The sequence below is a fragment of the Drosophila gunungcola genome, assembly GCF_025200985.1.
Source record: "Drosophila gunungcola strain Sukarami chromosome X unlocalized genomic scaffold, Dgunungcola_SK_2 000046F, whole genome shotgun sequence".
Classification (NCBI taxonomy): domain Eukaryota; kingdom Metazoa; phylum Arthropoda; class Insecta; order Diptera; family Drosophilidae; genus Drosophila; species Drosophila gunungcola.
This window is the reverse complement of record NW_026453192.1, coordinates 327,768-351,362: the sequence shown is the minus strand read 5'-3', so window position 1 is coordinate 351,362 and position 23,595 is coordinate 327,768. Positions and strand designations below refer to the sequence as shown.

At 41.4% G+C, this 23,595-nt stretch overlaps 6 protein-coding genes across 7 annotated transcripts; 2 read left to right on the top strand and 4 right to left on the bottom strand.

Moving 5' to 3' along the window:
- Positions 1–485: 485 nt before the first annotated feature.
- Positions 486–8,734, bottom strand: LOC128260942 (ATP-binding cassette sub-family A member 17). The gene is made up of 13 exons (XM_052994302.1): positions 8,413–8,734; positions 7,490–8,075; positions 7,114–7,257; positions 6,282–7,038; positions 5,416–5,900; positions 4,912–5,191; positions 4,026–4,533; positions 3,116–3,801; positions 2,615–2,753; positions 2,381–2,563; positions 1,260–1,919; positions 1,137–1,202; positions 486–891 (listed from the first exon to the last, which is right to left on the bottom strand). The coding sequence occupies exons 1-13, from the start codon at positions 8,628–8,630 to the stop codon at positions 624–626; spliced, it is 4,980 nt and encodes a 1,659-aa protein (XP_052850262.1). The 5' UTR covers positions 8,631–8,734; the 3' UTR covers positions 486–623.
- Positions 8,735–9,270: 536 nt separating this feature from the next.
- Positions 9,271–11,247, top strand: LOC128260961 (26S proteasome regulatory subunit 8). Its single transcript, XM_052994339.1, has 3 exons — positions 9,271–9,430; positions 9,505–9,649; positions 10,114–11,247. Exons 1-3 carry the CDS (start codon positions 9,413–9,415, stop codon positions 11,166–11,168), a joined length of 1,218 nt encoding a protein of 405 aa, XP_052850299.1. The 5' UTR covers positions 9,271–9,412; the 3' UTR covers positions 11,169–11,247.
- Positions 11,248–11,657: 410 nt separating this feature from the next.
- Positions 11,658–12,615, bottom strand: LOC128260970 (acyl-CoA-binding domain-containing protein 6). The gene has a single exon (XM_052994352.1). The coding sequence runs from the start codon at positions 12,613–12,615 to the stop codon at positions 11,884–11,886; it is 732 nt and encodes a 243-aa protein (XP_052850312.1). The 3' UTR covers positions 11,658–11,883.
- Positions 12,616–12,690: 75 nt separating this feature from the next.
- Positions 12,691–13,175, bottom strand: LOC128260974 (SRA stem-loop-interacting RNA-binding protein, mitochondrial). The gene is made up of 2 exons (XM_052994357.1): positions 13,057–13,175; positions 12,691–12,976 (listed from the first exon to the last, which is right to left on the bottom strand). The coding sequence occupies exon 2, from the start codon at positions 12,961–12,963 to the stop codon at positions 12,691–12,693; it is 273 nt and encodes a 90-aa protein (XP_052850317.1). The 5' UTR covers positions 12,964–12,976; positions 13,057–13,175.
- Positions 13,176–13,686: 511 nt separating this feature from the next.
- On the bottom strand, positions 13,687–18,611 carry LOC128260969 (CTD nuclear envelope phosphatase 1 homolog). Of its 2 annotated transcripts, none has more exons than XM_052994350.1 (4): positions 17,680–18,611; positions 16,115–16,363; positions 15,738–15,920; positions 13,687–15,401 (listed from the first exon to the last, which is right to left on the bottom strand). In XM_052994350.1, the coding sequence occupies exons 1-4, from the start codon at positions 17,776–17,778 to the stop codon at positions 15,210–15,212; spliced, it is 723 nt and encodes a 240-aa protein (XP_052850310.1). In that variant the 5' UTR covers positions 17,779–18,611; the 3' UTR covers positions 13,687–15,209. The 2 variants fall into 2 exon arrangements, with proteins under 2 accessions (XP_052850310.1, XP_052850309.1); XM_052994349.1 differs by having other exon boundaries at positions 16,115–16,372; positions 17,680–18,609.
- A 187-nt stretch (positions 18,612–18,798) lies between these two features.
- LOC128260949 (pyridoxal-dependent decarboxylase domain-containing protein 1) lies at positions 18,799–22,120 on the top strand. Its single transcript, XM_052994323.1, has 6 exons — positions 18,799–19,062; positions 19,208–20,341; positions 20,403–20,690; positions 20,759–21,274; positions 21,335–21,528; positions 21,613–22,120. The coding sequence occupies exons 1-6, from the start codon at positions 18,952–18,954 to the stop codon at positions 21,941–21,943; spliced, it is 2,574 nt and encodes an 857-aa protein (XP_052850283.1). The 5' UTR covers positions 18,799–18,951; the 3' UTR covers positions 21,944–22,120.
- The last annotated feature ends 1,475 nt before the right edge of the window (positions 22,121–23,595 follow it).

The window sequence follows — 23,595 nt, the reverse complement described above, 5'->3', positions numbered from 1 at the left end:
GGGTGGTTACATTTATTTCTTTAAATACATTTAAATACCTAAAAAAAATATTAAATTGAAAAAATTAAGGTAAAACCATTTTTAATCTTTTATTTGAACTGTCAACCTGAAAAATCAATCCTTCCTTTTTGAGGACGCGTATTAAAAATGAATGCCGGCACGTGGAGGACTTCCCAGCGCTGTTAAACTTCCCCAGGGACTTACATTAATTATGCAGCCTCACACGTGTGCAACCAGCCAGGTTATAATTATTGAAAGCGGGAAAGCCCACAATTCAAAGGTTTATAGTCTGGATAGCCGAGGTCAGACACTAACCCTCTAATGTCGAACTATACATATGTACATACATTATAAATTGCTTTGAACTATGTAGGTTAACTTATAACAACGCAAGACATATTTAAGATGTGCCTAATTGAATAATTATTTACATTTGCATTTAATTAATTTTTTTTATATATTTTCAGGTACAGATTGATAATTTTTAACTATCTTCTTGTCTAAAAATTTTGGAAAACTCCCATAAGTCGAAATATCTTTGTTTTGCAACACTGTTAAGAAACATACAATGTATAAAATATACATAGCGATATGGTGGGTTTTGCACCAAAAAGGGCATGGCATTACTTCTTGCCCTTGGCCTTGAGCTGAGGGGTCTGTATGGGGGGCGGGGAGTCCAGGGGTAACCGATCTTCCGCCAGAACGAGATGGTGCTTTAACTGGGCCCGCGTCTCCTGTACCTGGGCCACCACATTGATCATGTCCGCCTGGTAAATGCAGTAGTCGCTCACGTTCAGGCGTAACTTGTTCTTCTCCATGGCGCCATACAGAAAGGAATAGACGATGTGGCCCACTGGCACGTAGAATTTAAACCAATTGTGTAGACGTCCCCTGGAAAATACAGATGGAATATTTAATACTTAACATACAATAAAGCGATAAAGATATCTATTTTTCAATTATTTAAAATAGTGAGATATACATTGTGAAGAAAGTAATTTAAATCTTTACAGGGAGACCAGAAAAAATCTTTTTAATAAAACTAAATAAAGATAGAAAAACCTGTATCTTTGTATCTAAAAACTGAATCTCAAATAAAAGCGTTATTAATGCTGTTAAAATGAGCTTCCACTTACACCAGTTCGGATCTGTTGTGCAAGAAGTTGACAAATTTGGCCAGATTATCCACATCTTTGCGCAAACTGGGAAATAGACAAACCAAATTATTAAGCCCTGAAGTTATAGAAACGGAAACCCACTTCTCCTCCGCTTCGGCGAGGGTGGATCCATCGCGGATGAGCCGCACTTCCAGATAGAACCCATGGCTGTACTTGTATCGCAAATACTGTAGACTGCCGATCGCCAGCATCTCGCTGTCCTGAAACACAATGATAAAGTCAGCCAGGATCTTGCACTCCATCTCATCGTTGGTGGCGAAAATGATGGTCTTGCCGCAGTATCGGATATATCGGAGGATATTCCAGATTTCCCGTCTCGTGGTCGCCGGCATGCCGCAGGTGGGCTCGTCCAAAACCAGTATCTTGTTGTAGGCCACCAATGCCAGGGCTATTTTCAACTTGTGCCGCTTCTCCGCCGTCAGCGAACTGCACTTGCGGTGCATCCAACCGGTCATGTTGAGCATCAGGCACAAGTCGTGTATCTTCTCGCCGATCTTCGCCTCCGGAACCCCGCGGATCATGCACAACAGCCGGATGTGCTCCCGCGGAGTCAGCTCATTGAGCAGACCACGATGCTGCGGACTGTAGCCCATGTAGGTGTGGATGCTCTCCAGATCGTACTTGAAGTCCAGGCCCCGCACATAGATCTCACCAAAGGCGAATCCCTCCTCGCCCACCAATTGTCGCATTAAATGGCTTTTGCCGGAGTTACGGGGCCCAAAGATGCCCATGCTCATATATCTGAAATTTTACAAACAATTTACAACCGTTGAACCGTTTTTAAATCTAAGCTTTAATTTTATTGAAAAAAGTTTATCTGATTAACATTATAAAAGCGAAATACAAGTATATCCAGGTTTTCGTATCAAAAGTGCTTACGTGTATGAAATTATGCAACCAAATGTGTCTTGCAACTCTTCTATTACATCTAGGCTTAGACTTTATTGGAAAATAAATGTCTGATTAACTTTAAAATAGCGAAATACAAGTTTATACAACATTTCATATCAATTGTGTTATTTTTCAATCAGTTTTGGTTTTATATGAATGTTTACATATCTTAATTATTAGACCTAAGGTTACTCTATATTAGCAAATAAATGTCTGATAGGAAAACACAATCTCAGTTTAATCAAAATCATGAGAGCTATTGTTCAATGATTTTCGTTTTTATATCATTTGGATTGTATTGAGTTACTCACTTGTTCAGAGCAAAGGATACAGTGTTGACCCTCTTGCCTGTAGTTGGAACCTTGGCCTCGACCTGGTCTACCAAAAACACGGACTGTTTGGCCTTGGCATTATCCGCCTCGGCGATTTTCAGCTTCACATCCGCCACATCCCCATCGTCGAAGGGATAAGTTGCGGTCCTCATTTTACGGAGACTGCAAAAATGTCAGATATAAGTTTTAAAAAGATTTACAAATATTACTTACTCTCTGGGGGAATGGAACTTCTTCTCCCTGCGATGCAGCTCAATCCAGAAAATAAGCATCAAAAAAATCAAAGCCGACAATACCATGTAGACAATGGCGGGTAGAATGCCCGGAGCAGACCATTTGAAATGGGTGTCAACTGTAAATAATCGAAACTTGTATTAAGACATGCAAAAATTAAATTACATTTTGTTATTAACATTAATATCATTAATGACTTTTTATGATTTTCAAAATTGTTTAAAATATTTTTTTATGGCGCCAAAAAAAAAAAAAAATTGTACGAAAACTTTCAAAACTTAAGTTTTAGTTCTGCATTTATAACTACGTTGTGTGTTTTTCGTTTTGTGTTTTTAAAAATGCCTAAAACATTTTGTAAATTGGCAAACTTGTATAAAAATCAGTTTGAGTTAACCATATACACATTGTAATAAATGCATTGCTCAATTAATTGAATGCATCAAAGGGAGATGCACTGAATTACCCGGACTGGAAACTCACATTGGCAATTGGGCACCACCTCGTGCATATTCTCCGGTGTGCAGCTGGCGTGCGCCAGGCATTTGGCATTGCAGATCTCCTGCTCCAGGCACTGGGTGTACACATTGCTAACTCCGTCCAGTAGCGAGAATCCCGGCGACATACAGGCACCGTAGAAGAAGATCGTATTGCTGTTCGCCACGTCCCAATAGATGATGTAGAGCACCAGGCCGGATACTCCCTGAAGGAGTACGGAGACGAGAAATGCCCGGACAATTGATTTGTACACAAACATGGAGACCAGATAAGTGAGCGGCAGGGCAGCCAATCCATAGATGGTCAGCAGAAGCACCAGGATACAATTCTCATAGAACCCAAAGCCGCCGACGCCCATCAGACCCATGATCACCACAATAATGATCGAGTAGATGAAGAAGGTGAACCAGTCCCAAAACAGATTAATGCCCCAGAAGACCTTCAGTCCCAGCCCGGCCATATGCTGCAAAAAACGTACGTTATATATCTCCTCCTCCACCAGCGGGATTACGAAAACGGATACGGTCAGTGGGAGGATGCAGCCGATGGCCAATGGGGCATGAATGTGGGCGATCTTATTGTCCAGAAGATTGATCTTTCGCGACAACTGCGTGGGCAGCGGATGATTCTCCACCATGGTAATTATGTTCTCCTGCTCCGGATACGAAAGTCTGTAAATAAATAATAAATAGTTAATGCTGGTTGTACACGGTGCATCAACTTCCTTGTAAAATTCCCATTTCGCCTTGTTTCAATATTTACAAAGAGCCAAAAATCAATTTTAAATCAGTTCCAGTTATAGAATTCAATTTTGATTATTTCTTGTATTCAACGGGCAGAGAGAAAAGAATGTTTTTTTTTTTTAGAAATTTTGTGATAAATAACGAAGTATCACCTGAGTATGATATTGTGCAGCAGGTTAAGCATCATGGGAGCCGAGTGAAAGATATCCTGGCTTATATAACCGTTGAGATTCTGCTCCCCATCCGCCTCCACTGCCCCAAAACTCTTCAGCTCGCTCTTCTGCTTTAAATCATTGCGATAGGTACCCTTCTCGCAGGCAAACGTCTTGTCATCAAAGGTCCTGGAGACATCGATGCGCTTTTTCTTAACCACCTTCTTGGCCGCCCGGATGTCGATGTAGCCGCAATCCTTCAAATTCGGTATCTTGGACACATCCACCGGTTCCATGAACCCAATGTGTATCGAGTTCTGGCGCATATTCGGCATATCGAGCAGCACCGAAAGCCGGGCGATGATGGCGATCAGAACAAAGCTGGTGAAGATCATAATAATCGGCCAGACATTCGGCGCCGTGTGGATCATCTTTTTGTAGAACATTGCGCGCATCCGCTGTCTGGTCAGTTGCTTTTGCGAAACCACCTGGTACTTGAATGTTTGGCCTGTAAAAATAAGTAAATTACTTTGTTGCCTAAAGGCTTAAAAAAATGAAATCAAGTTTTGGTTTCTCTAACAAACAACCTGGAAAATAATAGTCAAATGTTAAAAAAAAAACGTTGAATTCGTCACAAAATTAACAATTGATTGACACTCACAGCTAAACATTTAAAATTGAATTAATTTTTGCAAACTAATAATATTTTTTCAAATTTAATATTTTTTCAAAAATGTGGTTTTTAGTACACAACCCAAAAAATATATGAAAAATATTTGGTTTTCTGGTAAAACTCAGGGAGACAATGGTCCAATGATGGAAATTCAAACCATATTTAAGTGCCCTAAATACTTTGTTCCTCAAGATCGTTTAGTTAGGAACTTACTGACATCCGGAATCATCTGCTGCTGTAGTCGAAAGGAGGTGACCAGCTTCATATAAATGTCGGACAGTTCCGCACCAACCACTCGCACATTTTCGATGCCCAGCTTCTTGCGATCGATTTCCAGATGGATCAATAATTTCTGCAGCCGTGGTCGAAAGATTACCGGCAGTCTGTACGTTAGGGTATCACCAATCTCGTTTTCCGGCTCAATGTTAGTCATAAACTGATTGATGTAGTCCGTGATTGGCTGATCAGGCACATGTGGCTTCTTGATGATGACCTGTGAATGGTTAAAATAGAAAATGTAGATTAATCGGAATTTTATGGTCTTTAAAATATAAAAACAATATAATTTGGACTGAAATTTTAAAAAATTCTGAATAAAAACCTCAGCGATTCTAAGTTAATCTTAAATAAGAAGTCATGAAAATATAATAGGCTAAACATGGCCTTTAAGAATAAGGTGTATGATGTTAGATTGTAGAAATATAGTTTTATAAGTACCAGATCCACACTGTTGCTGAACCTGGCCCGCAAAAAGAAGGGTGTGCCACTGGCCTCGAGGACGCCCATGCTGAGGATCCCGATGCGATCGGCGGCATGCTCCGCCTCGCCCACATTGTAGGTGGCTATGATGAAGGCACGATTGTCCTTCTCCGCATTGACAATCGACCAAAAGACCTGCGCCTCGCGCCCCGACAGCTCGGTGGTCGGCTCCTCCAATATAATGATCCGCGTATCCCCGGCCAAACAGCAACATAGGGCCACCAGTTTTGTTGCGCTCGAGCTTAGCTTTCCGATCCGCGTCCTCCGACTCTCGACATGCTGATCGAGTATGGCCAACCACTTGCGCCTCTCGATTTCGTAGCGATCGGACTCACTGGGAGCCAGTTTCAAGCGGACATGATAGTCGATGGTCTGCTCCACGGTCAAGTGCTTATTGAGTCCGTGCTCATGGAAACGGAAGTCAACCATGCGACGCACTTCACCTGTTTGCATTTTGTTTAATTTAAAGAATATAAAATTAAATATTCTATAATGATGTTATATAGATAATACTTTTTAATGTTTGTGTTACCAAATTTTATTTTTGTTAATTTTACAATGGAACCGCAAAAAATCTGTACTTAAATCCAGGATTTGTGAGGAGGGTTAAGTAAAACAATTTGAGTTTAAACTTATAATTAAAATCTTTCAACTATTAATTACTGAATCTCGATAGATAAAAATTTATAAATGAAGTGACTAAACATAATAACTTTTAAGTTACTAAAAAATAATTAAGAAAATAAATAAATAAATTCTTTTTGCGACTTATGATAATCTAGATTTAAGTAATCCACATTTAGTTAAGTGATCAACATGCTTACCATTGGGTTCAAAGTGCTTGCCCAAAATGGTTACACTGCCGCGTAGGGGAAACTTGAGGCCGGCCAGAACCCTCATCAGGGTGAGCTTACCGGAACCAATATGCCCGAGAATCACGTACACCTCGCCACGATAGATCCGCATGGATATGTTCTTCAGGATCTTTCGCTCCGAATCGCGATGTGTGGTGCTGACATGACGCAGTCGCATCAACTCCTTGCTGCCCACATCGCCGTACTCGAAGTTCTGGAAGCTTGGAGCTTTACCCACATACAGAATGGGTACGTCCGACTCGCGTTGCTTCCGTGGCCTATTGTTCACTATGCGCCGGCTGAGGAATGTGCCCGGCATCCGCCACTGCATCGCCAATAGGACCAGAAAATATATCAAGGCCGAACTAATGGCCGCCGTGAAGATCACTACGAAATCAATGGTCTGCACAATATCCGGGCCATCGATGCAATTTTGGAACAAACTCATGCTGAAGTGCATCTGGCAGTTGCAGAAGACCACCAGGATGAAGAAAACATAGTACTTGTGGATGTCCCAGTAACGTTCCAATATAATGCAGAATGCCGCATACATGAACAGCCACATGACCAAAGCGAAAAGAACCGCATTGGTGGGATTGACAAATAGTTTGGCCACCACCATTCCGGTAATAACGATCTCCACGGTATACACCACAATGAAGCAGATGAAGGCTATCGTTGCCTTGCCGGAAAACTGCCCCTCCCGTCCAACAAAGGCCCAGAAAAACTAAATTAAAAATATATTGTAAAAATAATATAGCTTTCAAAATAGCTTAACTATGGACAATTGTGCAGTACTTACCAACATCATTATCACAAATATTGCACCTAAAATTAACATTCTCAGGAAAAGCACCGTAAACTTGAAACCCCATTGAATGCCGAACGAGTAACCGTAATGCCACTGATGCACCATTACACCATCCTCCACCTGGGCAGCCACGTTCTGGAGAAGACACAAAACCTCATATTACTTCACAACTCCAACTCGAACAGATCCCGAGATCTTTAATTCCTTAAAAAATGATTACATCATGTTTAACCTTGGTATGTAGCATTTATTATATATGTAAATTATATAGCCTAAGTCTTAAAGTAATCATTAATAAGGAATCAAAGATCTCGGGAACTGTTTGAGGATAGCATAATATACAAATATGATCCATTCATAAACTCACTCTGATAACATTTAGGAAGGGCAGTAGGTATATGAAGTTATACAAGAATGTGGGCAGACGGGCGAGACTCATCACGGAGCAGGGTTCGTCGGAGACCTTCAGCAGAATGTTGTAGACCTCGACATTCGGTTCCGGAAAGTTGGTGAGAAAGTCGTTGCGCAATCGATGGTACCACTCCACGAAGATCTGATGCTGCAGCTGCAGAAATCCCTCGCGTATATATATATCCTGCTGCTTATCTTGTTTGGCCCGATCCCGTCCGGGATGGATCCGTCCCGAGCAGCGGGTCACCCACAGCCGATCCTCGGTGAGAAATGGAGCAATTGTACGAAACTCGCTGGGAAAGCGGATCGATACGGATAGCGTCAAGGGAGTGCCCTCGCCTTCGGCATCATGGAACACGATCCCCGCCAGCGTCGTCCGTTCGTCAAACTGATCCTGCATCTGGGCCTCGCTTTCGTAGCCCACCGTGGAGTTCAGCTCCAGCGTCTTGGCCACCTTCTTGGTCACTTCCGTTGCAAACGGAGTTTTGGGCGTGTACACCAGACTGAACTTGGTCTTCTCCCGCTTCGAGTCCGCCATTCGTCTGTGAAAAGTCAATTTGTATTCAATTTTTATTTTTTTTAATTTTTTTTTGTCAAAATAATGCAAACATCATGTTAACTATTATCAAATAACAATGCATACCAATTTTGGCGTACAAAAGGCTTTAAGGTCCTGAGATTTTTAGATTTTTCGATCTAAATGGCGCAAGATATCTTATAATAATCTACCTTTATGAATTTAATGAGTTTATAAAAAGGATTCCATTTGATGGAGCTATACATTTTCGAGGGATACACAAGAAAACAAGTCGGCACACCAATCTCAATAACTCCGAATCCTAAATGTATAATTTTTCCATATAAAGAGTAGCCGCTTACGTCAATATGTTGATATCCTGAAGCTTGTGCGATACGATGCTCTGTTCGTTTTCGTTATCGTTGCTCATGTAGAGAAGCTTCTTGGAATGGGCGATGGGATTGAGCATGATCACAAGGACCATGATCACCAGGGTGACGGCCTCGAAGAGCGAGCGCCTCCAGAGATTCAGCTCGATACGAATGTATCGCTTGAATAAGTATCCCTTGGTGGCCGGCATTCTCGATTTTAAAAAATATATATATATATATAACAAAAACCTTTCACACAATGAAATTAGTAGTGATAAGGTAAAAAATTCGATTTTCGGCAGAGGATTTTGAATATAATATTTAGTTTGTTTGAACACAAAACGGAACATTGTTCGCAAAGCACATATTGATGGAATCAGTTTACTTATTTTGATCTTGTACCTTTTAAAGTGATCATGAAAATTACTTAAAAGGTATTGTAGGTATTTATTATAATTAGTACACGACGATCAGGCTAATTAAGTCATTATTCTATTTTAACTATTATTGAAAGGACATTTTATTAATTTTTAATTCAAAGATTTATTTTTAAAATTCAGTTATTTGTAATCGAGAAAATCAGTTATTATCAGTTAATATTAATTTTATACAGTATAAAAAGTAAATGATATTAAATAAACATAGCAATATTAAGCCAAAATGGTTGATCAAAATTTACAAAGTTACTACCGGCTTTTTGATTTTAACGGTTTTATATTTGTAACAATTGAATTTGATGAATTTAGCTTTTGCTAGCTGGTCTTATCGATTAATAGTATTTAAATGGTATTTCATTAAACTGATATTGGTATTTTTTTTTGGTCTGGAAGGTATTTTTGTCGTTATCACTGCGGTCACACTGAAAGCAAGCCAAGAATGCCGAGTCATAAGTAAAGTAAAAATAAAATATTAACTCGAGAAGTATTTGCATGGTGGAGAAAACAACAGAATTAATAACGAATTAAAACGCAACAGGGAAGACGCAGACAAAATGACGGTGACGAATCGGGTAAGGAATATAAAATCCAACAGTATTTTCGACGCCGAAAACATAGCAAAACCCGAAATCCGTTGTTTTCACAGATGGAAATCGAGTCGGCCTATCAAAAAGGCGAGGGATTCCGGTCTTACTACATCCAGAAGATCGAGGAACTTCAACTGATTGTGGCTGAAAAGAGCCAAAATCTGAGGCGTCTGCAGGCCCAGCGAAATGAGCTCAATGCCAAAGGTAACTAGGCGTGAAAAAGTACAAAGGATGTCCTTGCAAACATATTATTTCGTAGTTAGCTATTTAATATAAACATATATAAACATCAAAAGTTAATCTGATTGCCTGCAATCACTAAAAGTAGCCATATACCAAGTTAAAGCAATGAACCCCAAAGAACAAGGAGGATTTAATAGGTACACATAGTGTTTAGATATCGTTAAAACTTATTGGTATGCTTACAGAGTTTATAAAAGAAAATATATCACATTTGAGCAGGTTATATATATATACTATTCCAATCGGAGTTTTGGTTATTCTTACTTGTTTATACAATTATCTTTCAAAACAAAAGAAGTACCTTGCTAAGCTCAAGTCAAATATCTTAAAAGACATACGAAATTTTGAAAATCTTCGCAATGAAATTAAGATTAAATGGGCATTACAAAGAGGAACTTATATTAAAGAGTACCTTTTTTTTGCAGTTCGCATGTTGCGCGAGGAGCTACAGCTGCTCCAGGAACAAGGAAGCTACGTGGGCGAGGTTGTGAAGCCGATGGACAAGAAGAAGGTGCTGGTTAAAGTGCATCCAGAGGGCAAGTTCGTTGTCGATCTGGACAAGAACATTGATATCAACGATGTAACCCCCAATTGTCGTGTGGCCCTGCGCAACGAGAGCTACACGCTGCACAAGATTCTGCCCAACAAGGTGGATCCGCTGGTCTCGCTGATGATGGTCGAGAAGGTTCCCGATTCCACATACGAAATGGTTGGCGGTCTGGATAAGCAGATCAAAGAGATCAAGGAGGTGATTGAGTTGCCCGTCAAGCATCCGGAGCTGTTCGATGCCCTTGGCATTGCCCAGCCGAAGGGAGTGCTGCTCTACGGCCCTCCGGGTACGGGAAAGACCCTATTGGCCAGGGCCGTTGCCCATCACACCGAATGCACATTCATCCGTGTGTCCGGCTCCGAGCTGGTCCAGAAATTCATCGGTGAGGGTTCACGCATGGTGCGTGAGCTGTTCGTGATGGCCCGCGAGCATGCCCCATCCATTATCTTCATGGACGAGATTGATTCCATTGGCTCGTCGCGTATCGAGTCTGGATCCGGCGGCGATTCCGAGGTGCAGCGTACCATGCTGGAGCTGCTCAACCAGCTGGATGGCTTTGAGGCCACCAAGAACATCAAGGTGATCATGGCTACCAATCGTATTGACATCCTGGATCCCGCTCTGCTGCGTCCCGGCCGCATTGATCGCAAGATCGAGTTTCCGCCACCAAACGAGGAGGCCCGTCTGGACATCCTGAAGATTCACTCCCGTAAGATGAACCTTACGCGTGGCATTAATCTGCGCAAGATCGCCGAACTGATGCCGGGCGCATCGGGTGCGGAGGTCAAGGGCGTCTGCACGGAGGCCGGCATGTATGCGCTGCGAGAGCGTCGTGTGCATGTCACCCAGGAGGACTTTGAGATGGCCGTGGCCAAGGTGATGCAGAAGGACTCGGAGAAGAACATGTCCATCAAGAAGCTGTGGAAGTAGGCGTCGACCACCAACCACTCACACTGCGTACGCAAACCTTATTTCATTGTCAATAAATATCAGTTAGTAACATAAATAATATTCTAATTTGCTTTATGGGCGGATATTGAACAAAAAAAAACTATTCATCTATATAGCTTGTTATAATTATAGTTCGAAAGGAAACAAACAAGATCGTTTACAATTCTAAAACACAAATATTTAAATTTTGGGTTTGATTGAAGTATGAGTTATTTCATAATAGCACTGAAAAATGTACAAAAAAAAAACCAAATGCAAAAGCTATTAAAAGTAAGGAAATAATCAAAGTATATTTCTGGTTATAAGAAAACAATCTATCCAATTAATTATTATAATAGAAATCTTGCGTGTACGACCATCTCTTTCTTTTTCAAAACAAGCTATTCCTATAAAAAGTATTTACGTTATACGGTTCTACAAAAAACAAATTACTTTACATAATCCCTTTGAATAATTCCAGGAAACAAATTAAATTTTGTGATGAATGTTTATTAGGGTTCCAAGGAGAACTTAACAACTTAAAATGTAAAAAAAAGCGTAGATATGGATATGAAACCCCCTCGTAAAAAGAACAGCAATGTTTTCTTATCAAGATTACTGATGAATTATAGGTGATTTACAATGGTTCACAACGCATTATAGGGTTTCAAAGCAAAAGAGCACCTAACAACTTAAGATTAAAAGGCGTTTAGGGTTAGGAAGCTGATCCAGCGAGGCGGTCTCTTTCGTCTTGGAGCACCTTGCAGATCTGTTCATCGTCGGCCACATCGTAACATGTCTGTCCATCCGCATCGCACAGCTCTAGGTTGGCCCGCAGCTCCAGCAGGCAACGCAGCGCCTCCAAATGTCCACAACTGGCGGCGTAGTGCAACGGCGTCTGCTGCTCCGCATCCCGCTGATCCACGCTGGCGCCACTCCTCACCAGAAACTGAATGATCTCGACGGCATTGCGATCGGTGGCCCAATGGATGAGGGCCATGCCATGCTCATCCAGCTCCGCAAGATCTTCCGCCGACAGCAGTTCCCTTAGCCTGTCCAGATTGTTCTCCTTCACATGATCGAACAGTGTCTTCTCACTGTCCAAACGCTGATCCTCCAATGGGGCGGATTCAATGGAGTGCACCACCCAGCCGGGATTACGCCGGGAACGCCAATTTGGTTGCAGCTCATCCAGTTTCTGAACGTAGGCTTGCCTTGCGGCGGAGGGGGACATCTTGCCGAGATTGCGCCATGCCTGCCACTTACTCTTGGCCTTCAATTGGAGCAGCCCGGGACTTGGTCCCTCGCAGGGACCGTCTATGGCCTGCTTATAGTATCCGTAGAACAGCAGCAGATCGGCGGAGCCAATATTGGCCGTTTGTCTGGCCACATGCTCAGTGGCCATATGGAAGAGCTCCTCCTCGGGATCCGTATCGCTGTCCGACATGTTCAAAACGCTTCTTAAATCGATAAAACAAAACTTATTTACTAAATGACTAACGAACAGCAGCCTGCTCGGAATCTAGGATTTCTGTATGTTTAGGTAGTTGCCCTCCAGTATGTGCTTCTGCTCGTTCTCGATCTTCTCCAGAGCGGACAAGCTGTTGAAGCTGACAAAGCCGTAGCCCTTGGAGCAGCCCGTTCGCTTGTCGAAGATCACGTTGGCGGACACCACGCGTCCGAATTCACGAAAGTAGCCACGCAACTCCTGGTGGCCCACCGTCCACGGTAGATTGCCCACGAAAATGCGGTGCACTGATTTTCCCACTTTTGCTACAGCTGCTGCGGTGGCCATGGATTCGGTTTTCCTATTAATCAAGGGTTGGGTGTGTTATGAATGGCTATGTATCGCAATATATCTGGGAGCCAAATACGGACGACTCCTTACCAGTTGCGTTGCGTAAAAACTACGGCGCTTCTTTTTTACGGTAACTTGTTGTTGTTGTCAGATAAGCGAGCGCACATAACCTCAAATTGACAGCTAACAGCACTTTGCAATACCCTACGTTCGTGAAGTGTCTTGCCTTTAAGCAAATTTACAAAGATGGAAAGAGCAATTATAAAGTTTTTGATATCTTAAATTATTATTTATGCCACTTAAAACGTTGAGGTACTTTAAAGAATGTATCCAAAAATGTTTTGGTTATAGGTTTTATTTTTAAAAACACACCATTATTTTAATGGTGTTCTTTAAGAATGATTTTTTTTAATAAGTGTGCAACCATTTATTGTTTTGTAAAGTTCACTGTTTCTATTTTATCTTTTTTATATGAAATTAACAACAAATCGATGATTTTTCAAAATTCAAGTTGTAATATTATACTCAAAAGGGTATCCTACAATCGATGTTAAATGGCCAAAAGCTTCTTTCATTCATGTTTGGCGCGCTTAACAGCACAATTTATAGTTAACAGAACACGTCAAACCCATTGTTAACAGTATGCTAAAAACATAACACAACACACTGCATTACTTATAAAGCGCCAAGTTCAAAACTGCAAATAAAAGAAAACACATATTTTTGATTTTGCTTGGTTTTTTGTATTTTTTGTAATTCTTTTTCTGCTTTTGTGTTCCCTTTCTCATTTATTTCATTTACGTTTCAGTTTAACAAATTTGCTACAAACTACTTAAAATTAACAACATCGCATACACGTATTATTCTCGTTTTCCTTGCAATAAATAAACAAATAGTGATTGTTTTAAATTTACATTACGATAAAAAGAACAATTGGATAGGGGTGGGGTAAAAGGTAAAAGGTAAAGGGCGTGTGCAAGCATTTGTTGTTTAGTTTAGGGTGGTGTGTTTATGCTTTTGGAAATAACATTAACTATGGAAGCAGTTTTCATGTGTTACTTTCTCTTTTAATTTCTTTGCTGCTCTCCTGAATATCCTGAATATCCTGTGATGCCTCGGATGATGTGCCACGATTTCTCAATTCTCAGACTAACTCGGTTCTCGTATAATTAGTGATTTGGCTCTCTAAACTCCCTATATATATCTGTCCCAGTCTGCGGCTCGTCATTAATCTGATCTGATCCGATCCTATCAGATATAATGCGATTTTTATATCTCAATGCTACTTGGCTCGCCTTACAAAATAGAACTTTTGCCTTACTTGCTTGCTTGTTGGTTGTTGTTTACTTTAATAGTAGTTCATAGTTGTTGGTTGTTGCTTAGTTGTAGATATATATATAATATGTATAAATATATAACTCCCTCGAAAGACAAAAATCTTATCCTTAGAAAAGTGTTATGTTTGGTTTGCAAGCAATGAAACTCTTGAAAGATCTTCCGTCCGTTTAGTTTTGTACAGGAAACGAGGGCAGAACATATATAAGTCTATACAGAATCGGTTACATGTAAAAATTATCAATAATAATGATGTCCAGGAAAGTTTCGTAATCAACTAATTTGTATAATTATAAGTATTTTGCTTCGTCCTGCTTTCTTTATAAAAAACAATTTCAGTTTTATAATTATTAATCGTAATCATGGTATAGAAAGACTCTTGTTGTTGTGGCCTTAGATTTAATTTATAATAATATGATATATAACTTGACAAATTTGTTCTTAATATTGTTACTTCACTTTTTCTGCTTAACTTCCATTTCATATATATATATATACTGTGTTCAAGAGTTTCCATTTGATATTATAATCAAAATATATACGTACAAAAAACAAACACAAAATCTTAAAAAAAAAAAAAATAAAATAAAATAGCTGGTCTTCACATATGGACAAATATGCATTAATAATTAGATTGTTACAAAACTCTTTTATTTTAATACACAAAAGGAAACAAAAAACCATCGATTTCCATAACTTTTAGATCTTTTCTCCACTTTCTCCTTAATCTGTGTGTCTCTTCGCTAATCTGACTGAATGGTAAATATAATAATAATGAAAAAATTCGTTAATGTGTCACAGCACCACCATTTTGTTGTTAATTTCAGAAGGTATTTCATCCCCACTTTGCTGGCTTACGTTGCTCCTCCTAAATAGATAGACTACACTAGCGATAAGCGGCCCACCTGCTACCAGAGGCGGTGCAGGTGCAAGTTCCTGGACAGCACCGATCTCACGTCGTTCGTAAACCTCAGCGCATCCAGCATGGGCAGCAGCGACAGCAGCGCCGTGTCCATCGGATCCGAGAACCAACTCTTGATAGGTATGGCATTGTTGGGGAAACAGCGATAGGCCCCGGGCGAATTGTCAATGATGAATATCTGCAAGAAATAGATGTCCATTAGCCAAAGAACAAAGAAATAACATTTTAAGTTGGTAACTAAACAATAAAGCACTCCAGCGAACACTTTTTATTTGGAAATAAGAGGTCTATCTATATTTCCCTAAGAATGTTTTGTATTATAACCCTTTAATATTCATTTGTACGAATATTTTGTTTTATAATTCTCTAATATTTATTTCTACAATTATTTTTTATTATAACTCTCAAGAATTAAGTTTGATATAGCTTAAGTTTGTTAAAGATTCATATATTTAACCGTTGTTAATATTTAAAATCGGAATGTACTTCAGTATGTATAGTTCACTGTTCTCACCCTATTTAAATCACTGCAGATGGCCGACAGGTCTTTAGTATAGGATCCGTAGTCGGGGGTGCAGTGTTGTCTATAGTATCGCCTCCGTAGGATGTTTCGGCCATTGTCCAGCTTATCCGCCACTGCCGCCCCGTAAATCTCCATACTGGCCGTGAAAACGACCAGATCGTACCATTGTGACACCTGCGGGAAATCCAACAAAAATAAGGGTCAGTTCCAATTGAAATTTATGTATAATATGTATTCACATTAAGTTCTATAAAATGACCAATTAATTCATAATCAACTTATTAATCGGGATAAAATTAGGACAAAATTCTGGTACATCAATTCGTTTAGGTATTTTATGGGTAGTCGTAATCCCATTCAGAACTTACCACATCCAGAAAGTAGTCCACATGCGGTCGCTTGTGAACAAAGAAGCGCACTGGATTCCGGTCGATGGTCACTTTGACGGTGAAATCGTGCGGCGTGCCCGGTTTCACCGTATTCCGGGGCATCGCATTGTGATGGGAGTGTATCAGCGTTTCGTCCAGGTCCAGAACGAGGGTCTTCCGCTGCACCAGGCTCAGGCGGTGACGCGAGACGGGTGACAGCGGAAAGAGTTCATATTTAACCGGTTGATACTGGATAAACTAAGGAAGTTAATACAATCAACGGAGCAGTACTTGAAAGGCATTCAAAATGGGGTTTACGTAATGGGTTTAGTCATATCTTGTAATTCTCTAGACTTTGGCCTAAGGGTGCAAGATGATGTTAAAAGTGAGGGAGGTCCTTATGCTACTGACATTCTTGTTAAACAATTAGTCTTCGAAAAATTGTTGCATAAAAAACAAACTTTAAGATACTTTGCGACATAAAAACACATACTTTATAAAGGCTAATTTAAACAATTACATCAGTTTTGAATCTACATTTAGACATGTATGTATTTTTATGTCATTGCTGGGAACATTTGAAGAGAACTACAACATTAAATGAGTATTGTATTTAACTGTGCAGAAAAATGTAGTTAAGCTGTGGGTTTAATGTTATTGCGCTTGTTATAGGTGTTTATGGAACTAGTAAAAGAGGGGAAATAAAAAGCAGCAGGTCGAAGGTCAGTGCTTCTTGCCGCGTCACGATTTCGGGCCAGAAAATGCCGGCACAGTGGAGAACATTAAAGTCGGTTGGCCGATAAGGTGGATGGGTAAAAAGCATTGGAGTGCACTTTTTTGGGGGGAACGGGAATCCCATGAAACATGGCCTATTAAACGCCTACCGTAGTATTGATTAAGACCAACTCTATCAACAGCTATTGCCTGCTAAAAGGTACAGAAATATACATAATTATGGTATGCTTTTTTTTTTAAAAACAAAAAAAAAATACAAAAATTTGGAAAGTTTTAATGTGTATTAGTACTAAAGAAAAATGTTTCTAAATGGTATTAAACCATTAACAAAAAAATTTACATCATCACGTTTGTCAAATTTTTAAGCACATTTTTTTTACTGGTTTTAAGTATAATTTGATTAGATAATAACAAACTGATTGTTTAAAAACCATTGAAAACACTTGGGAGATAAGATAATCTAGCTGTTTCCATGTGTAATTAAAATAAAAGTGCTTAAATGTATTTTTAATACTGTTTCTTAATTAAAATTCTAAATTACAAAACAAAAAAAAATTTTTTTTTTTACATATTTGTGATTTCTGTTTCTTGAAGCAAAGCAATTGTAAATATATCCAGCTGTGCACTTTAGCGTGTGCAGACTGTAAGTATTGGAAGTCTTATCACCGCGGTAGCTTTTATTATTATTATTATTGTGTGTTACTTGTGCCGATTGCGGGAGCGGGTTGGGAACTACATATTTCAGGGTTTCTCGAGCGGGTAAAAATAAAAACTATTTTATTCTCGATTTATTCCTTTTCTTTTTTTTTTTTGCAAATTTCTGTACTTACAGCTCGCACTTGGCGATTGAACATGAAACAGATGCATGTCCAGACTTTTGATAGCAACAACAAAAGCGCATGAAATTTCATTTGCAGCAGCGAAATCATTTGAAATAAATGATGTATATATGTATATGTTGTGTACTTTGGCGATTAATTCGATAAATCGACCACGATCCGCGATTGAGCGCGGTGCGAGCGAGATGGCGCGATTTGCAACCGGCTAAAAAAGATTCTTTTTCTTCTTCTTCCTCGTATTCCTCCTTTCGCTGTTACTTTGCAACCAATTGTTGTTGTTTTTGATAACGCGCTGAACGCACACACACACACGCACGCGGGCGCGCTACACTCACACACACAAACACCCTCGAATACAAAATCGATAACAGGGCTTTTGGGGTTTTTCTTGTGAAAAAAAAGAGTTACTCGACGAGTTTTTCGCGGTCTTTTTGGGCTCCACTAATTATTTGCCGATTAGTTCGGTTCTCCCTCTTTCTTTTGGGAAAGATTTATTTCCACTTCTTTGGGGCCTTTTTTTTTATATAGCTGGCGTCTGCTCTTCTTCTTCTTTTTGCACGCGTGTGTGTGTGTGTGCGTTGTGTTTTTTATTTCACTTTTCGGAAAAAATAACAACAACAACAACAACAAGAACGGCACACTATCGAAGCGATTGGAAATAGAATTTGTGTTTGTTGAGCAAAACGAATCAATTGATTTGAGCTATATCGCACTTTGATTTTTAGACCCTTTAGAGCGGTGCGTTTTTGCCTAAGTAGTCTGTAATTGCCGTGCTCTGGTCATCACTCTTTGGCGCGCGGCGTTGCGTTTATTACATAAATATAGTTTGTCCGCGTTTCGTTTTTGTTTAATAAATTCCCACACTCATGCAAAATACAACAACACAACACAACAAAATCGATAGGTGCCAGGGAATTTTGCATCTCCTGAAATCGATGTTTCCATGCGATATTAATCGATTATTGCATTTGCAACAGTTTTGTGGTTTGTGTGCTCGCTATGTGGTGGGGGGGGACGGTGTATTGAACTAGTTCCAGCAATAGAACTAACGCTCCCTATAGGCGGTATTTTCCTGCCGCCCACCACTTGGCCACTCCATTCCACATCAGCCCCTCTCACACACACACACACACATACACACACCCTCGAGTTCACGCACACACACAGACACACAAACACACACACATACAGACGCAGTGGAAAAACAACAATTATTTTGCATCGCAGGCGATAAGTTAAAAGTGAATTAGACCGCATTGGAACATGTCAGCGGCTGGCAGATCGGACGACGATCCCGGCCAGAATCCGGCCGTAGATCAAGAGCCGGATCCGGGACAATCGACGCCAGCGGTGGCCGAAATCGCCGCCTCCAGTGTGAGTGCTTCAAAATTTTCCTCATTTTATCTTCTCTTCTCTCTTTTTTTTTTTTTTTTTGCTGACGACGACGGAAGACACGTCAACTTCTGTGGTTTTGCCGTTGTTTACATTTTAAAGTTAACCAAACTGTACAATCCAACAGATTCGTTCTGGCCTGGCCGAGCTGGAGCTGCGTTCCTCGCAGGTGCTGCAGCGTTTGGAGAACGTTAAGGTTTCATCGACGCCCGACAATCATCCCAATTCCGATGAGAATCCAGAGGAGCCGGCAGCGGCGGCGGCTGCGGCTGCCGAGGATCAGCTGCATAGTCATCTGCCGGCGGAGCATCGGGTGCCCTCCGATATCCTCAAGTCCTTGGAGCAACTCGTCTCCTACACGGACAGCGACGACGATCCGGAATTCCCGCTGCCCGCCCTCGACGATGTCTCCCACTTGGCCCTCATCTCGCACAGCATCGTGGCCTATTTGTCGCACCTGGACCGCCAGCAGCTGCTCCGGGTGACGAACAGCATTTCGGGCGATGCCACCCGCTGGCTGGGCACGTTGTTTCATTTTGCCCATCCGGCCAGCAGCTTCCATGCGGACAATGCGGACGCAGTGCTGCGTACGGTGCGTCTGGCCATTGTGGCCAGGTGTCCGGGTTATCTGGAGGGTGGGATTCCAGCGCTGGCCCAGCCCACGTTCTACATTTCGGAGAATACGACGCCGGTGAGGCTGCAATACGCCTGCCGCCAGTTGGGCATACCGCTGGAGGCGATCAAGATCATTCCGGAGCACAGCCAGTACGGGACGATGGATGTGACGCTGCTGCAGAAGCAAATCCAGCTGGATGTGGGCAACAACAGGACGCCGCTGCTGGTGGTGGCCGATATTGGAGCCTCACTGTGCGGCTATGTGGACAATCTGCTGCGACTGAGGGACGTCTGCAAGGCGCACAACATGTGGCTGCATGCCAGTGGCCATGGCCTGGCCGCCCTGGTCTGTGCCCAGAATCAGGGTCACGTGGAGGAGGTGCTCCACTCGATGGCCTTGAATCTGGGCAGCTGGCTGGGCGTGCCCAGTCTGCCGATCGTCCTGCTGCACCGTCCGCTCCAGAATAGCGCGCTGAGTGCCTTCGAATCCGATCCCATACTGTCGCGTCGCTTGAACGCCCTGTCCTTGTGGACCAGTCTGCAGGCACTGGGACGCAAGTCGATTGCCGAGCGCCTGCATGTGGCCTTCCAGACGTGCAGTATTCTCTTCGAGATTGCCTCCAAGTGCGAGGGCATCCGGGTGTTGGTGAGTCATTCTGTTCTTCACTTTGGTAACATCATCACTCTTGAGCAATGACTATTTGCAGAGCCATACGCCTGGAGCTCAGACCGGAGCCTCTTTGTCGGACATTATACAGAGCCCCTTCGATGTGCAGGCGCTCTTCGATGCCGCCGCCCCTGTGGTTGCCTACCAGTTCGATGGCAGCACCACCATTCCACTGGGGGGCAGTGGCTCCTCGGCCGCTGCAGCCGCCGCCGCCGAGCGGGAAACGATGGCCGATGGCCTCAAGCCGCTGGAGAAGATCAACAATGCTTCCTACTTTGACCGCCTCAACTCCTGGCTGGGTCAGATCCTGCAACGCGACTGTCCCAATGTAATTGATATGAAATTAGTCCTAATTGGTTATGTTATGTTAGCTAATCAAACGACATGTGCTTACAGTTTGACTTCGAGGTGATTGAGCATCCGACGCACGGCAGCTGCATCCGCTACTGTCCGCTGGAATTGGGCTTGGGTGAGCAGCCGCCCAGCTCGGAAAATCTGGAGAGTTTCGCCCAGAGTTTGGAGGCGCACGTGGATATCCTACGGGCGACAATTAAGCACAAGGCACGCTTCATCCATCTGGTGGAGCGCAGTGAGGTGCTGCGCCTCGTGCCGCTGCCCGAATGGGCGGGCATGGGCGGTGTACGCTTCGTGCCCGAGGGCTGGGAGTCCCTGCTCACGGACCAGGCCAAGACCGAGCTGAACAAGCTCAACATCGATCTGGTGGAGGCACTCAAGTCCACGGACAATGCCTTCTCCCTGGGCGAGGGCACCGATGGCCTGATTTGTGTGCGCTTCGGCATGGTCACCCACGAAACGGAGGTCGAGGAGCTGCTGGATCTGGTGGTCACGGTGGGCAAGAGCGTTCAGGAGAACTCGAGGGTGTTGGACACCATGTCCGAGATTGTCAAGAAGGTGGGCTTTGGTGTGTATTAGTTGTGCATCAGTTGTGGTAATGAAATGTCTTCACTTCAGGGCATCGAGGCGGTCACTGCGGATCTGCAGCGGGAGTCGGAGGAGAAGCTCTGGCAGGAGGGCATCCTGCGGCATGTGCCAGTGGTGGGGCGAGTCTTCAACTGGTGGTCACCGCCGGCCAAGGAGTCGGGCATCAAGGGGCGCAGCCTCAATCTCACCCAGGGTGTGGTCGAGAGCACCGAGAATATTTACAAGTGCGTATCAGGGGGGCTCTCTCTTTTTCTCTATTGCTAACTGTTGCTAACTGGTTAATAATCGTAATCTAACTATTGAAAAAGGTACCACATGCAGATGACTGGAGCCACTGCCCATCAGTTGCCGGCGAATCGTTCGCCACCCACGCCCATGGTGCAGACGCCCGTGGGCGCGCCCTCGTCGCCGCCCGTCTTTCCCACAGTGGAGCCCGTACCGGGAACAGCAATCGTGGCCACAGTCGGTTCGGTCGAAGCCACGCCGGCGGATGCTTCGGAATCGGGAGCTTCGGGCGCGCCACTGCCCACACAAAACCATGTGGATGCGGATCATGCCCGCACTGTCAGCCAGAGCAGTGCCGCCTCCTCCAATGTTCCCGAACTCGTGGCCGCCAACAGTGCAATTAACAATAATTAACAAAAGTATAATAATTCAAAATACCTTACCTATAGATGAACAGCGGAAATAACTTTTAGATCAAGGCAGAGCCAGCAAAATGGATTTCAGAGTGGGAGAGGCCTTAAAAGCAGCAATATCAAACAAGGCTTAACGAAAAAAACAAAAAAAAAAAAACAACAAAAAAAAAAAAAACAACGTAGACAAGAATCAGAACACAGAACAGCATACCATATAAAATAGAAGGCTTAATTTTACCTCCCCCTACTTAAAAGAAAAAACGAAAACAAAACAATTCCAAAGAAGATGATTGTTCGCCCCATATGATGATAACACAAAATCCAATTTAATTGCTTTTATGTATTTATATATCTATATATATATATATTGCTATTCCTATGATCTTTCATATATATCTCTATTATATATTATATTATTTTATCTTATTATACTTTATTCCCATAATTGTTGTTGTCTCTGCTCCGAAAGTAAATGCTCGGAATTTGTATCCCCCTTTCACTTATATTTTTTGTAATATTTTACTTTTTTTATTTTATTTCTATTTGTAATTATTATTCAGATGCAAGTACCTTTGAGAGAGATAATATATAGGCAATTGTTCAATGTTCAATTGTGCAAAGCAATAAATTGCGCTATTCTTATTTGTTAAGAAGCTAAGTGACAAAAAAAAAAAACTAAAGAAATTCAAAAGAAAAAAATATAACAAAATGACAAAAATATATTTATTATACAAATTGCTGATACAAGAAGAAAGCTAAATCTGCACAAAATATTATAAAAAAAAAAAAAAAACTATATACAAAATAAAGTGTGAAATAATTTAGACAGAGAGAGCATGTGTTTTTTTATACCCTTTCGCTTGTGTATGATTAGGTATATCTTATCCTACCCAGTCATTTCTTCAAAGAATGATACCAAAATTGGTTCAGCTTGAAACGCTGATAGTTTTAATTGATGGACAAACCACTGATTTTATGATATCAATAATGATTATGATATCAATGATTTTATTAATCTATAGAATAAATATGAAAAAAAACATTTTTATTTTAAATCTTTTTAAATTATGGGATAGAGGGCTGTCAATATTTATCCTCCCTTAAATTTAAAATAATCTTTAGGAGTTAAATAAAAAAAAAAAATTTCCGAAAAACTCAGATATTAAATAATTACATAATCCTTGTTGATTATCTCGATAAATCCCTTAATTGATGGCGATAGGGTGTTTCCAAACCTCTCATTACCTTCAATGTTTATCAATTAATTGGCTCCCATTAAAAAACAAAATTTCTCCATCTAACTAATGCAATTAAATTTTATATTTTTATTTTATTTAATATTTTTGTTGAATTTTTTTTTTTTAGCGTTTTACTCTGCCGCTGTTTGCTTTTGAAAGAAATTTGTTTTCATTTCGTGGTAATCTGGGTTTTTCATTTCCCGATTCATTTCGATTTTTCGCATAAAATATTTTTTTTGATTCCAGAAGCTTTGGTTTTTCCCCGCTTTTCGTAACTATTCCGAAATATTAACGGGGCGAAAGTGGGTTTCTGGAACTCACTTATTTAGTAGATTTTTTATATTTCGTACTTATTACAAGAATTTTAAACGTTTCTTACAATTCGTTAGAATTACTTTTTGTCATTCATTTTTTA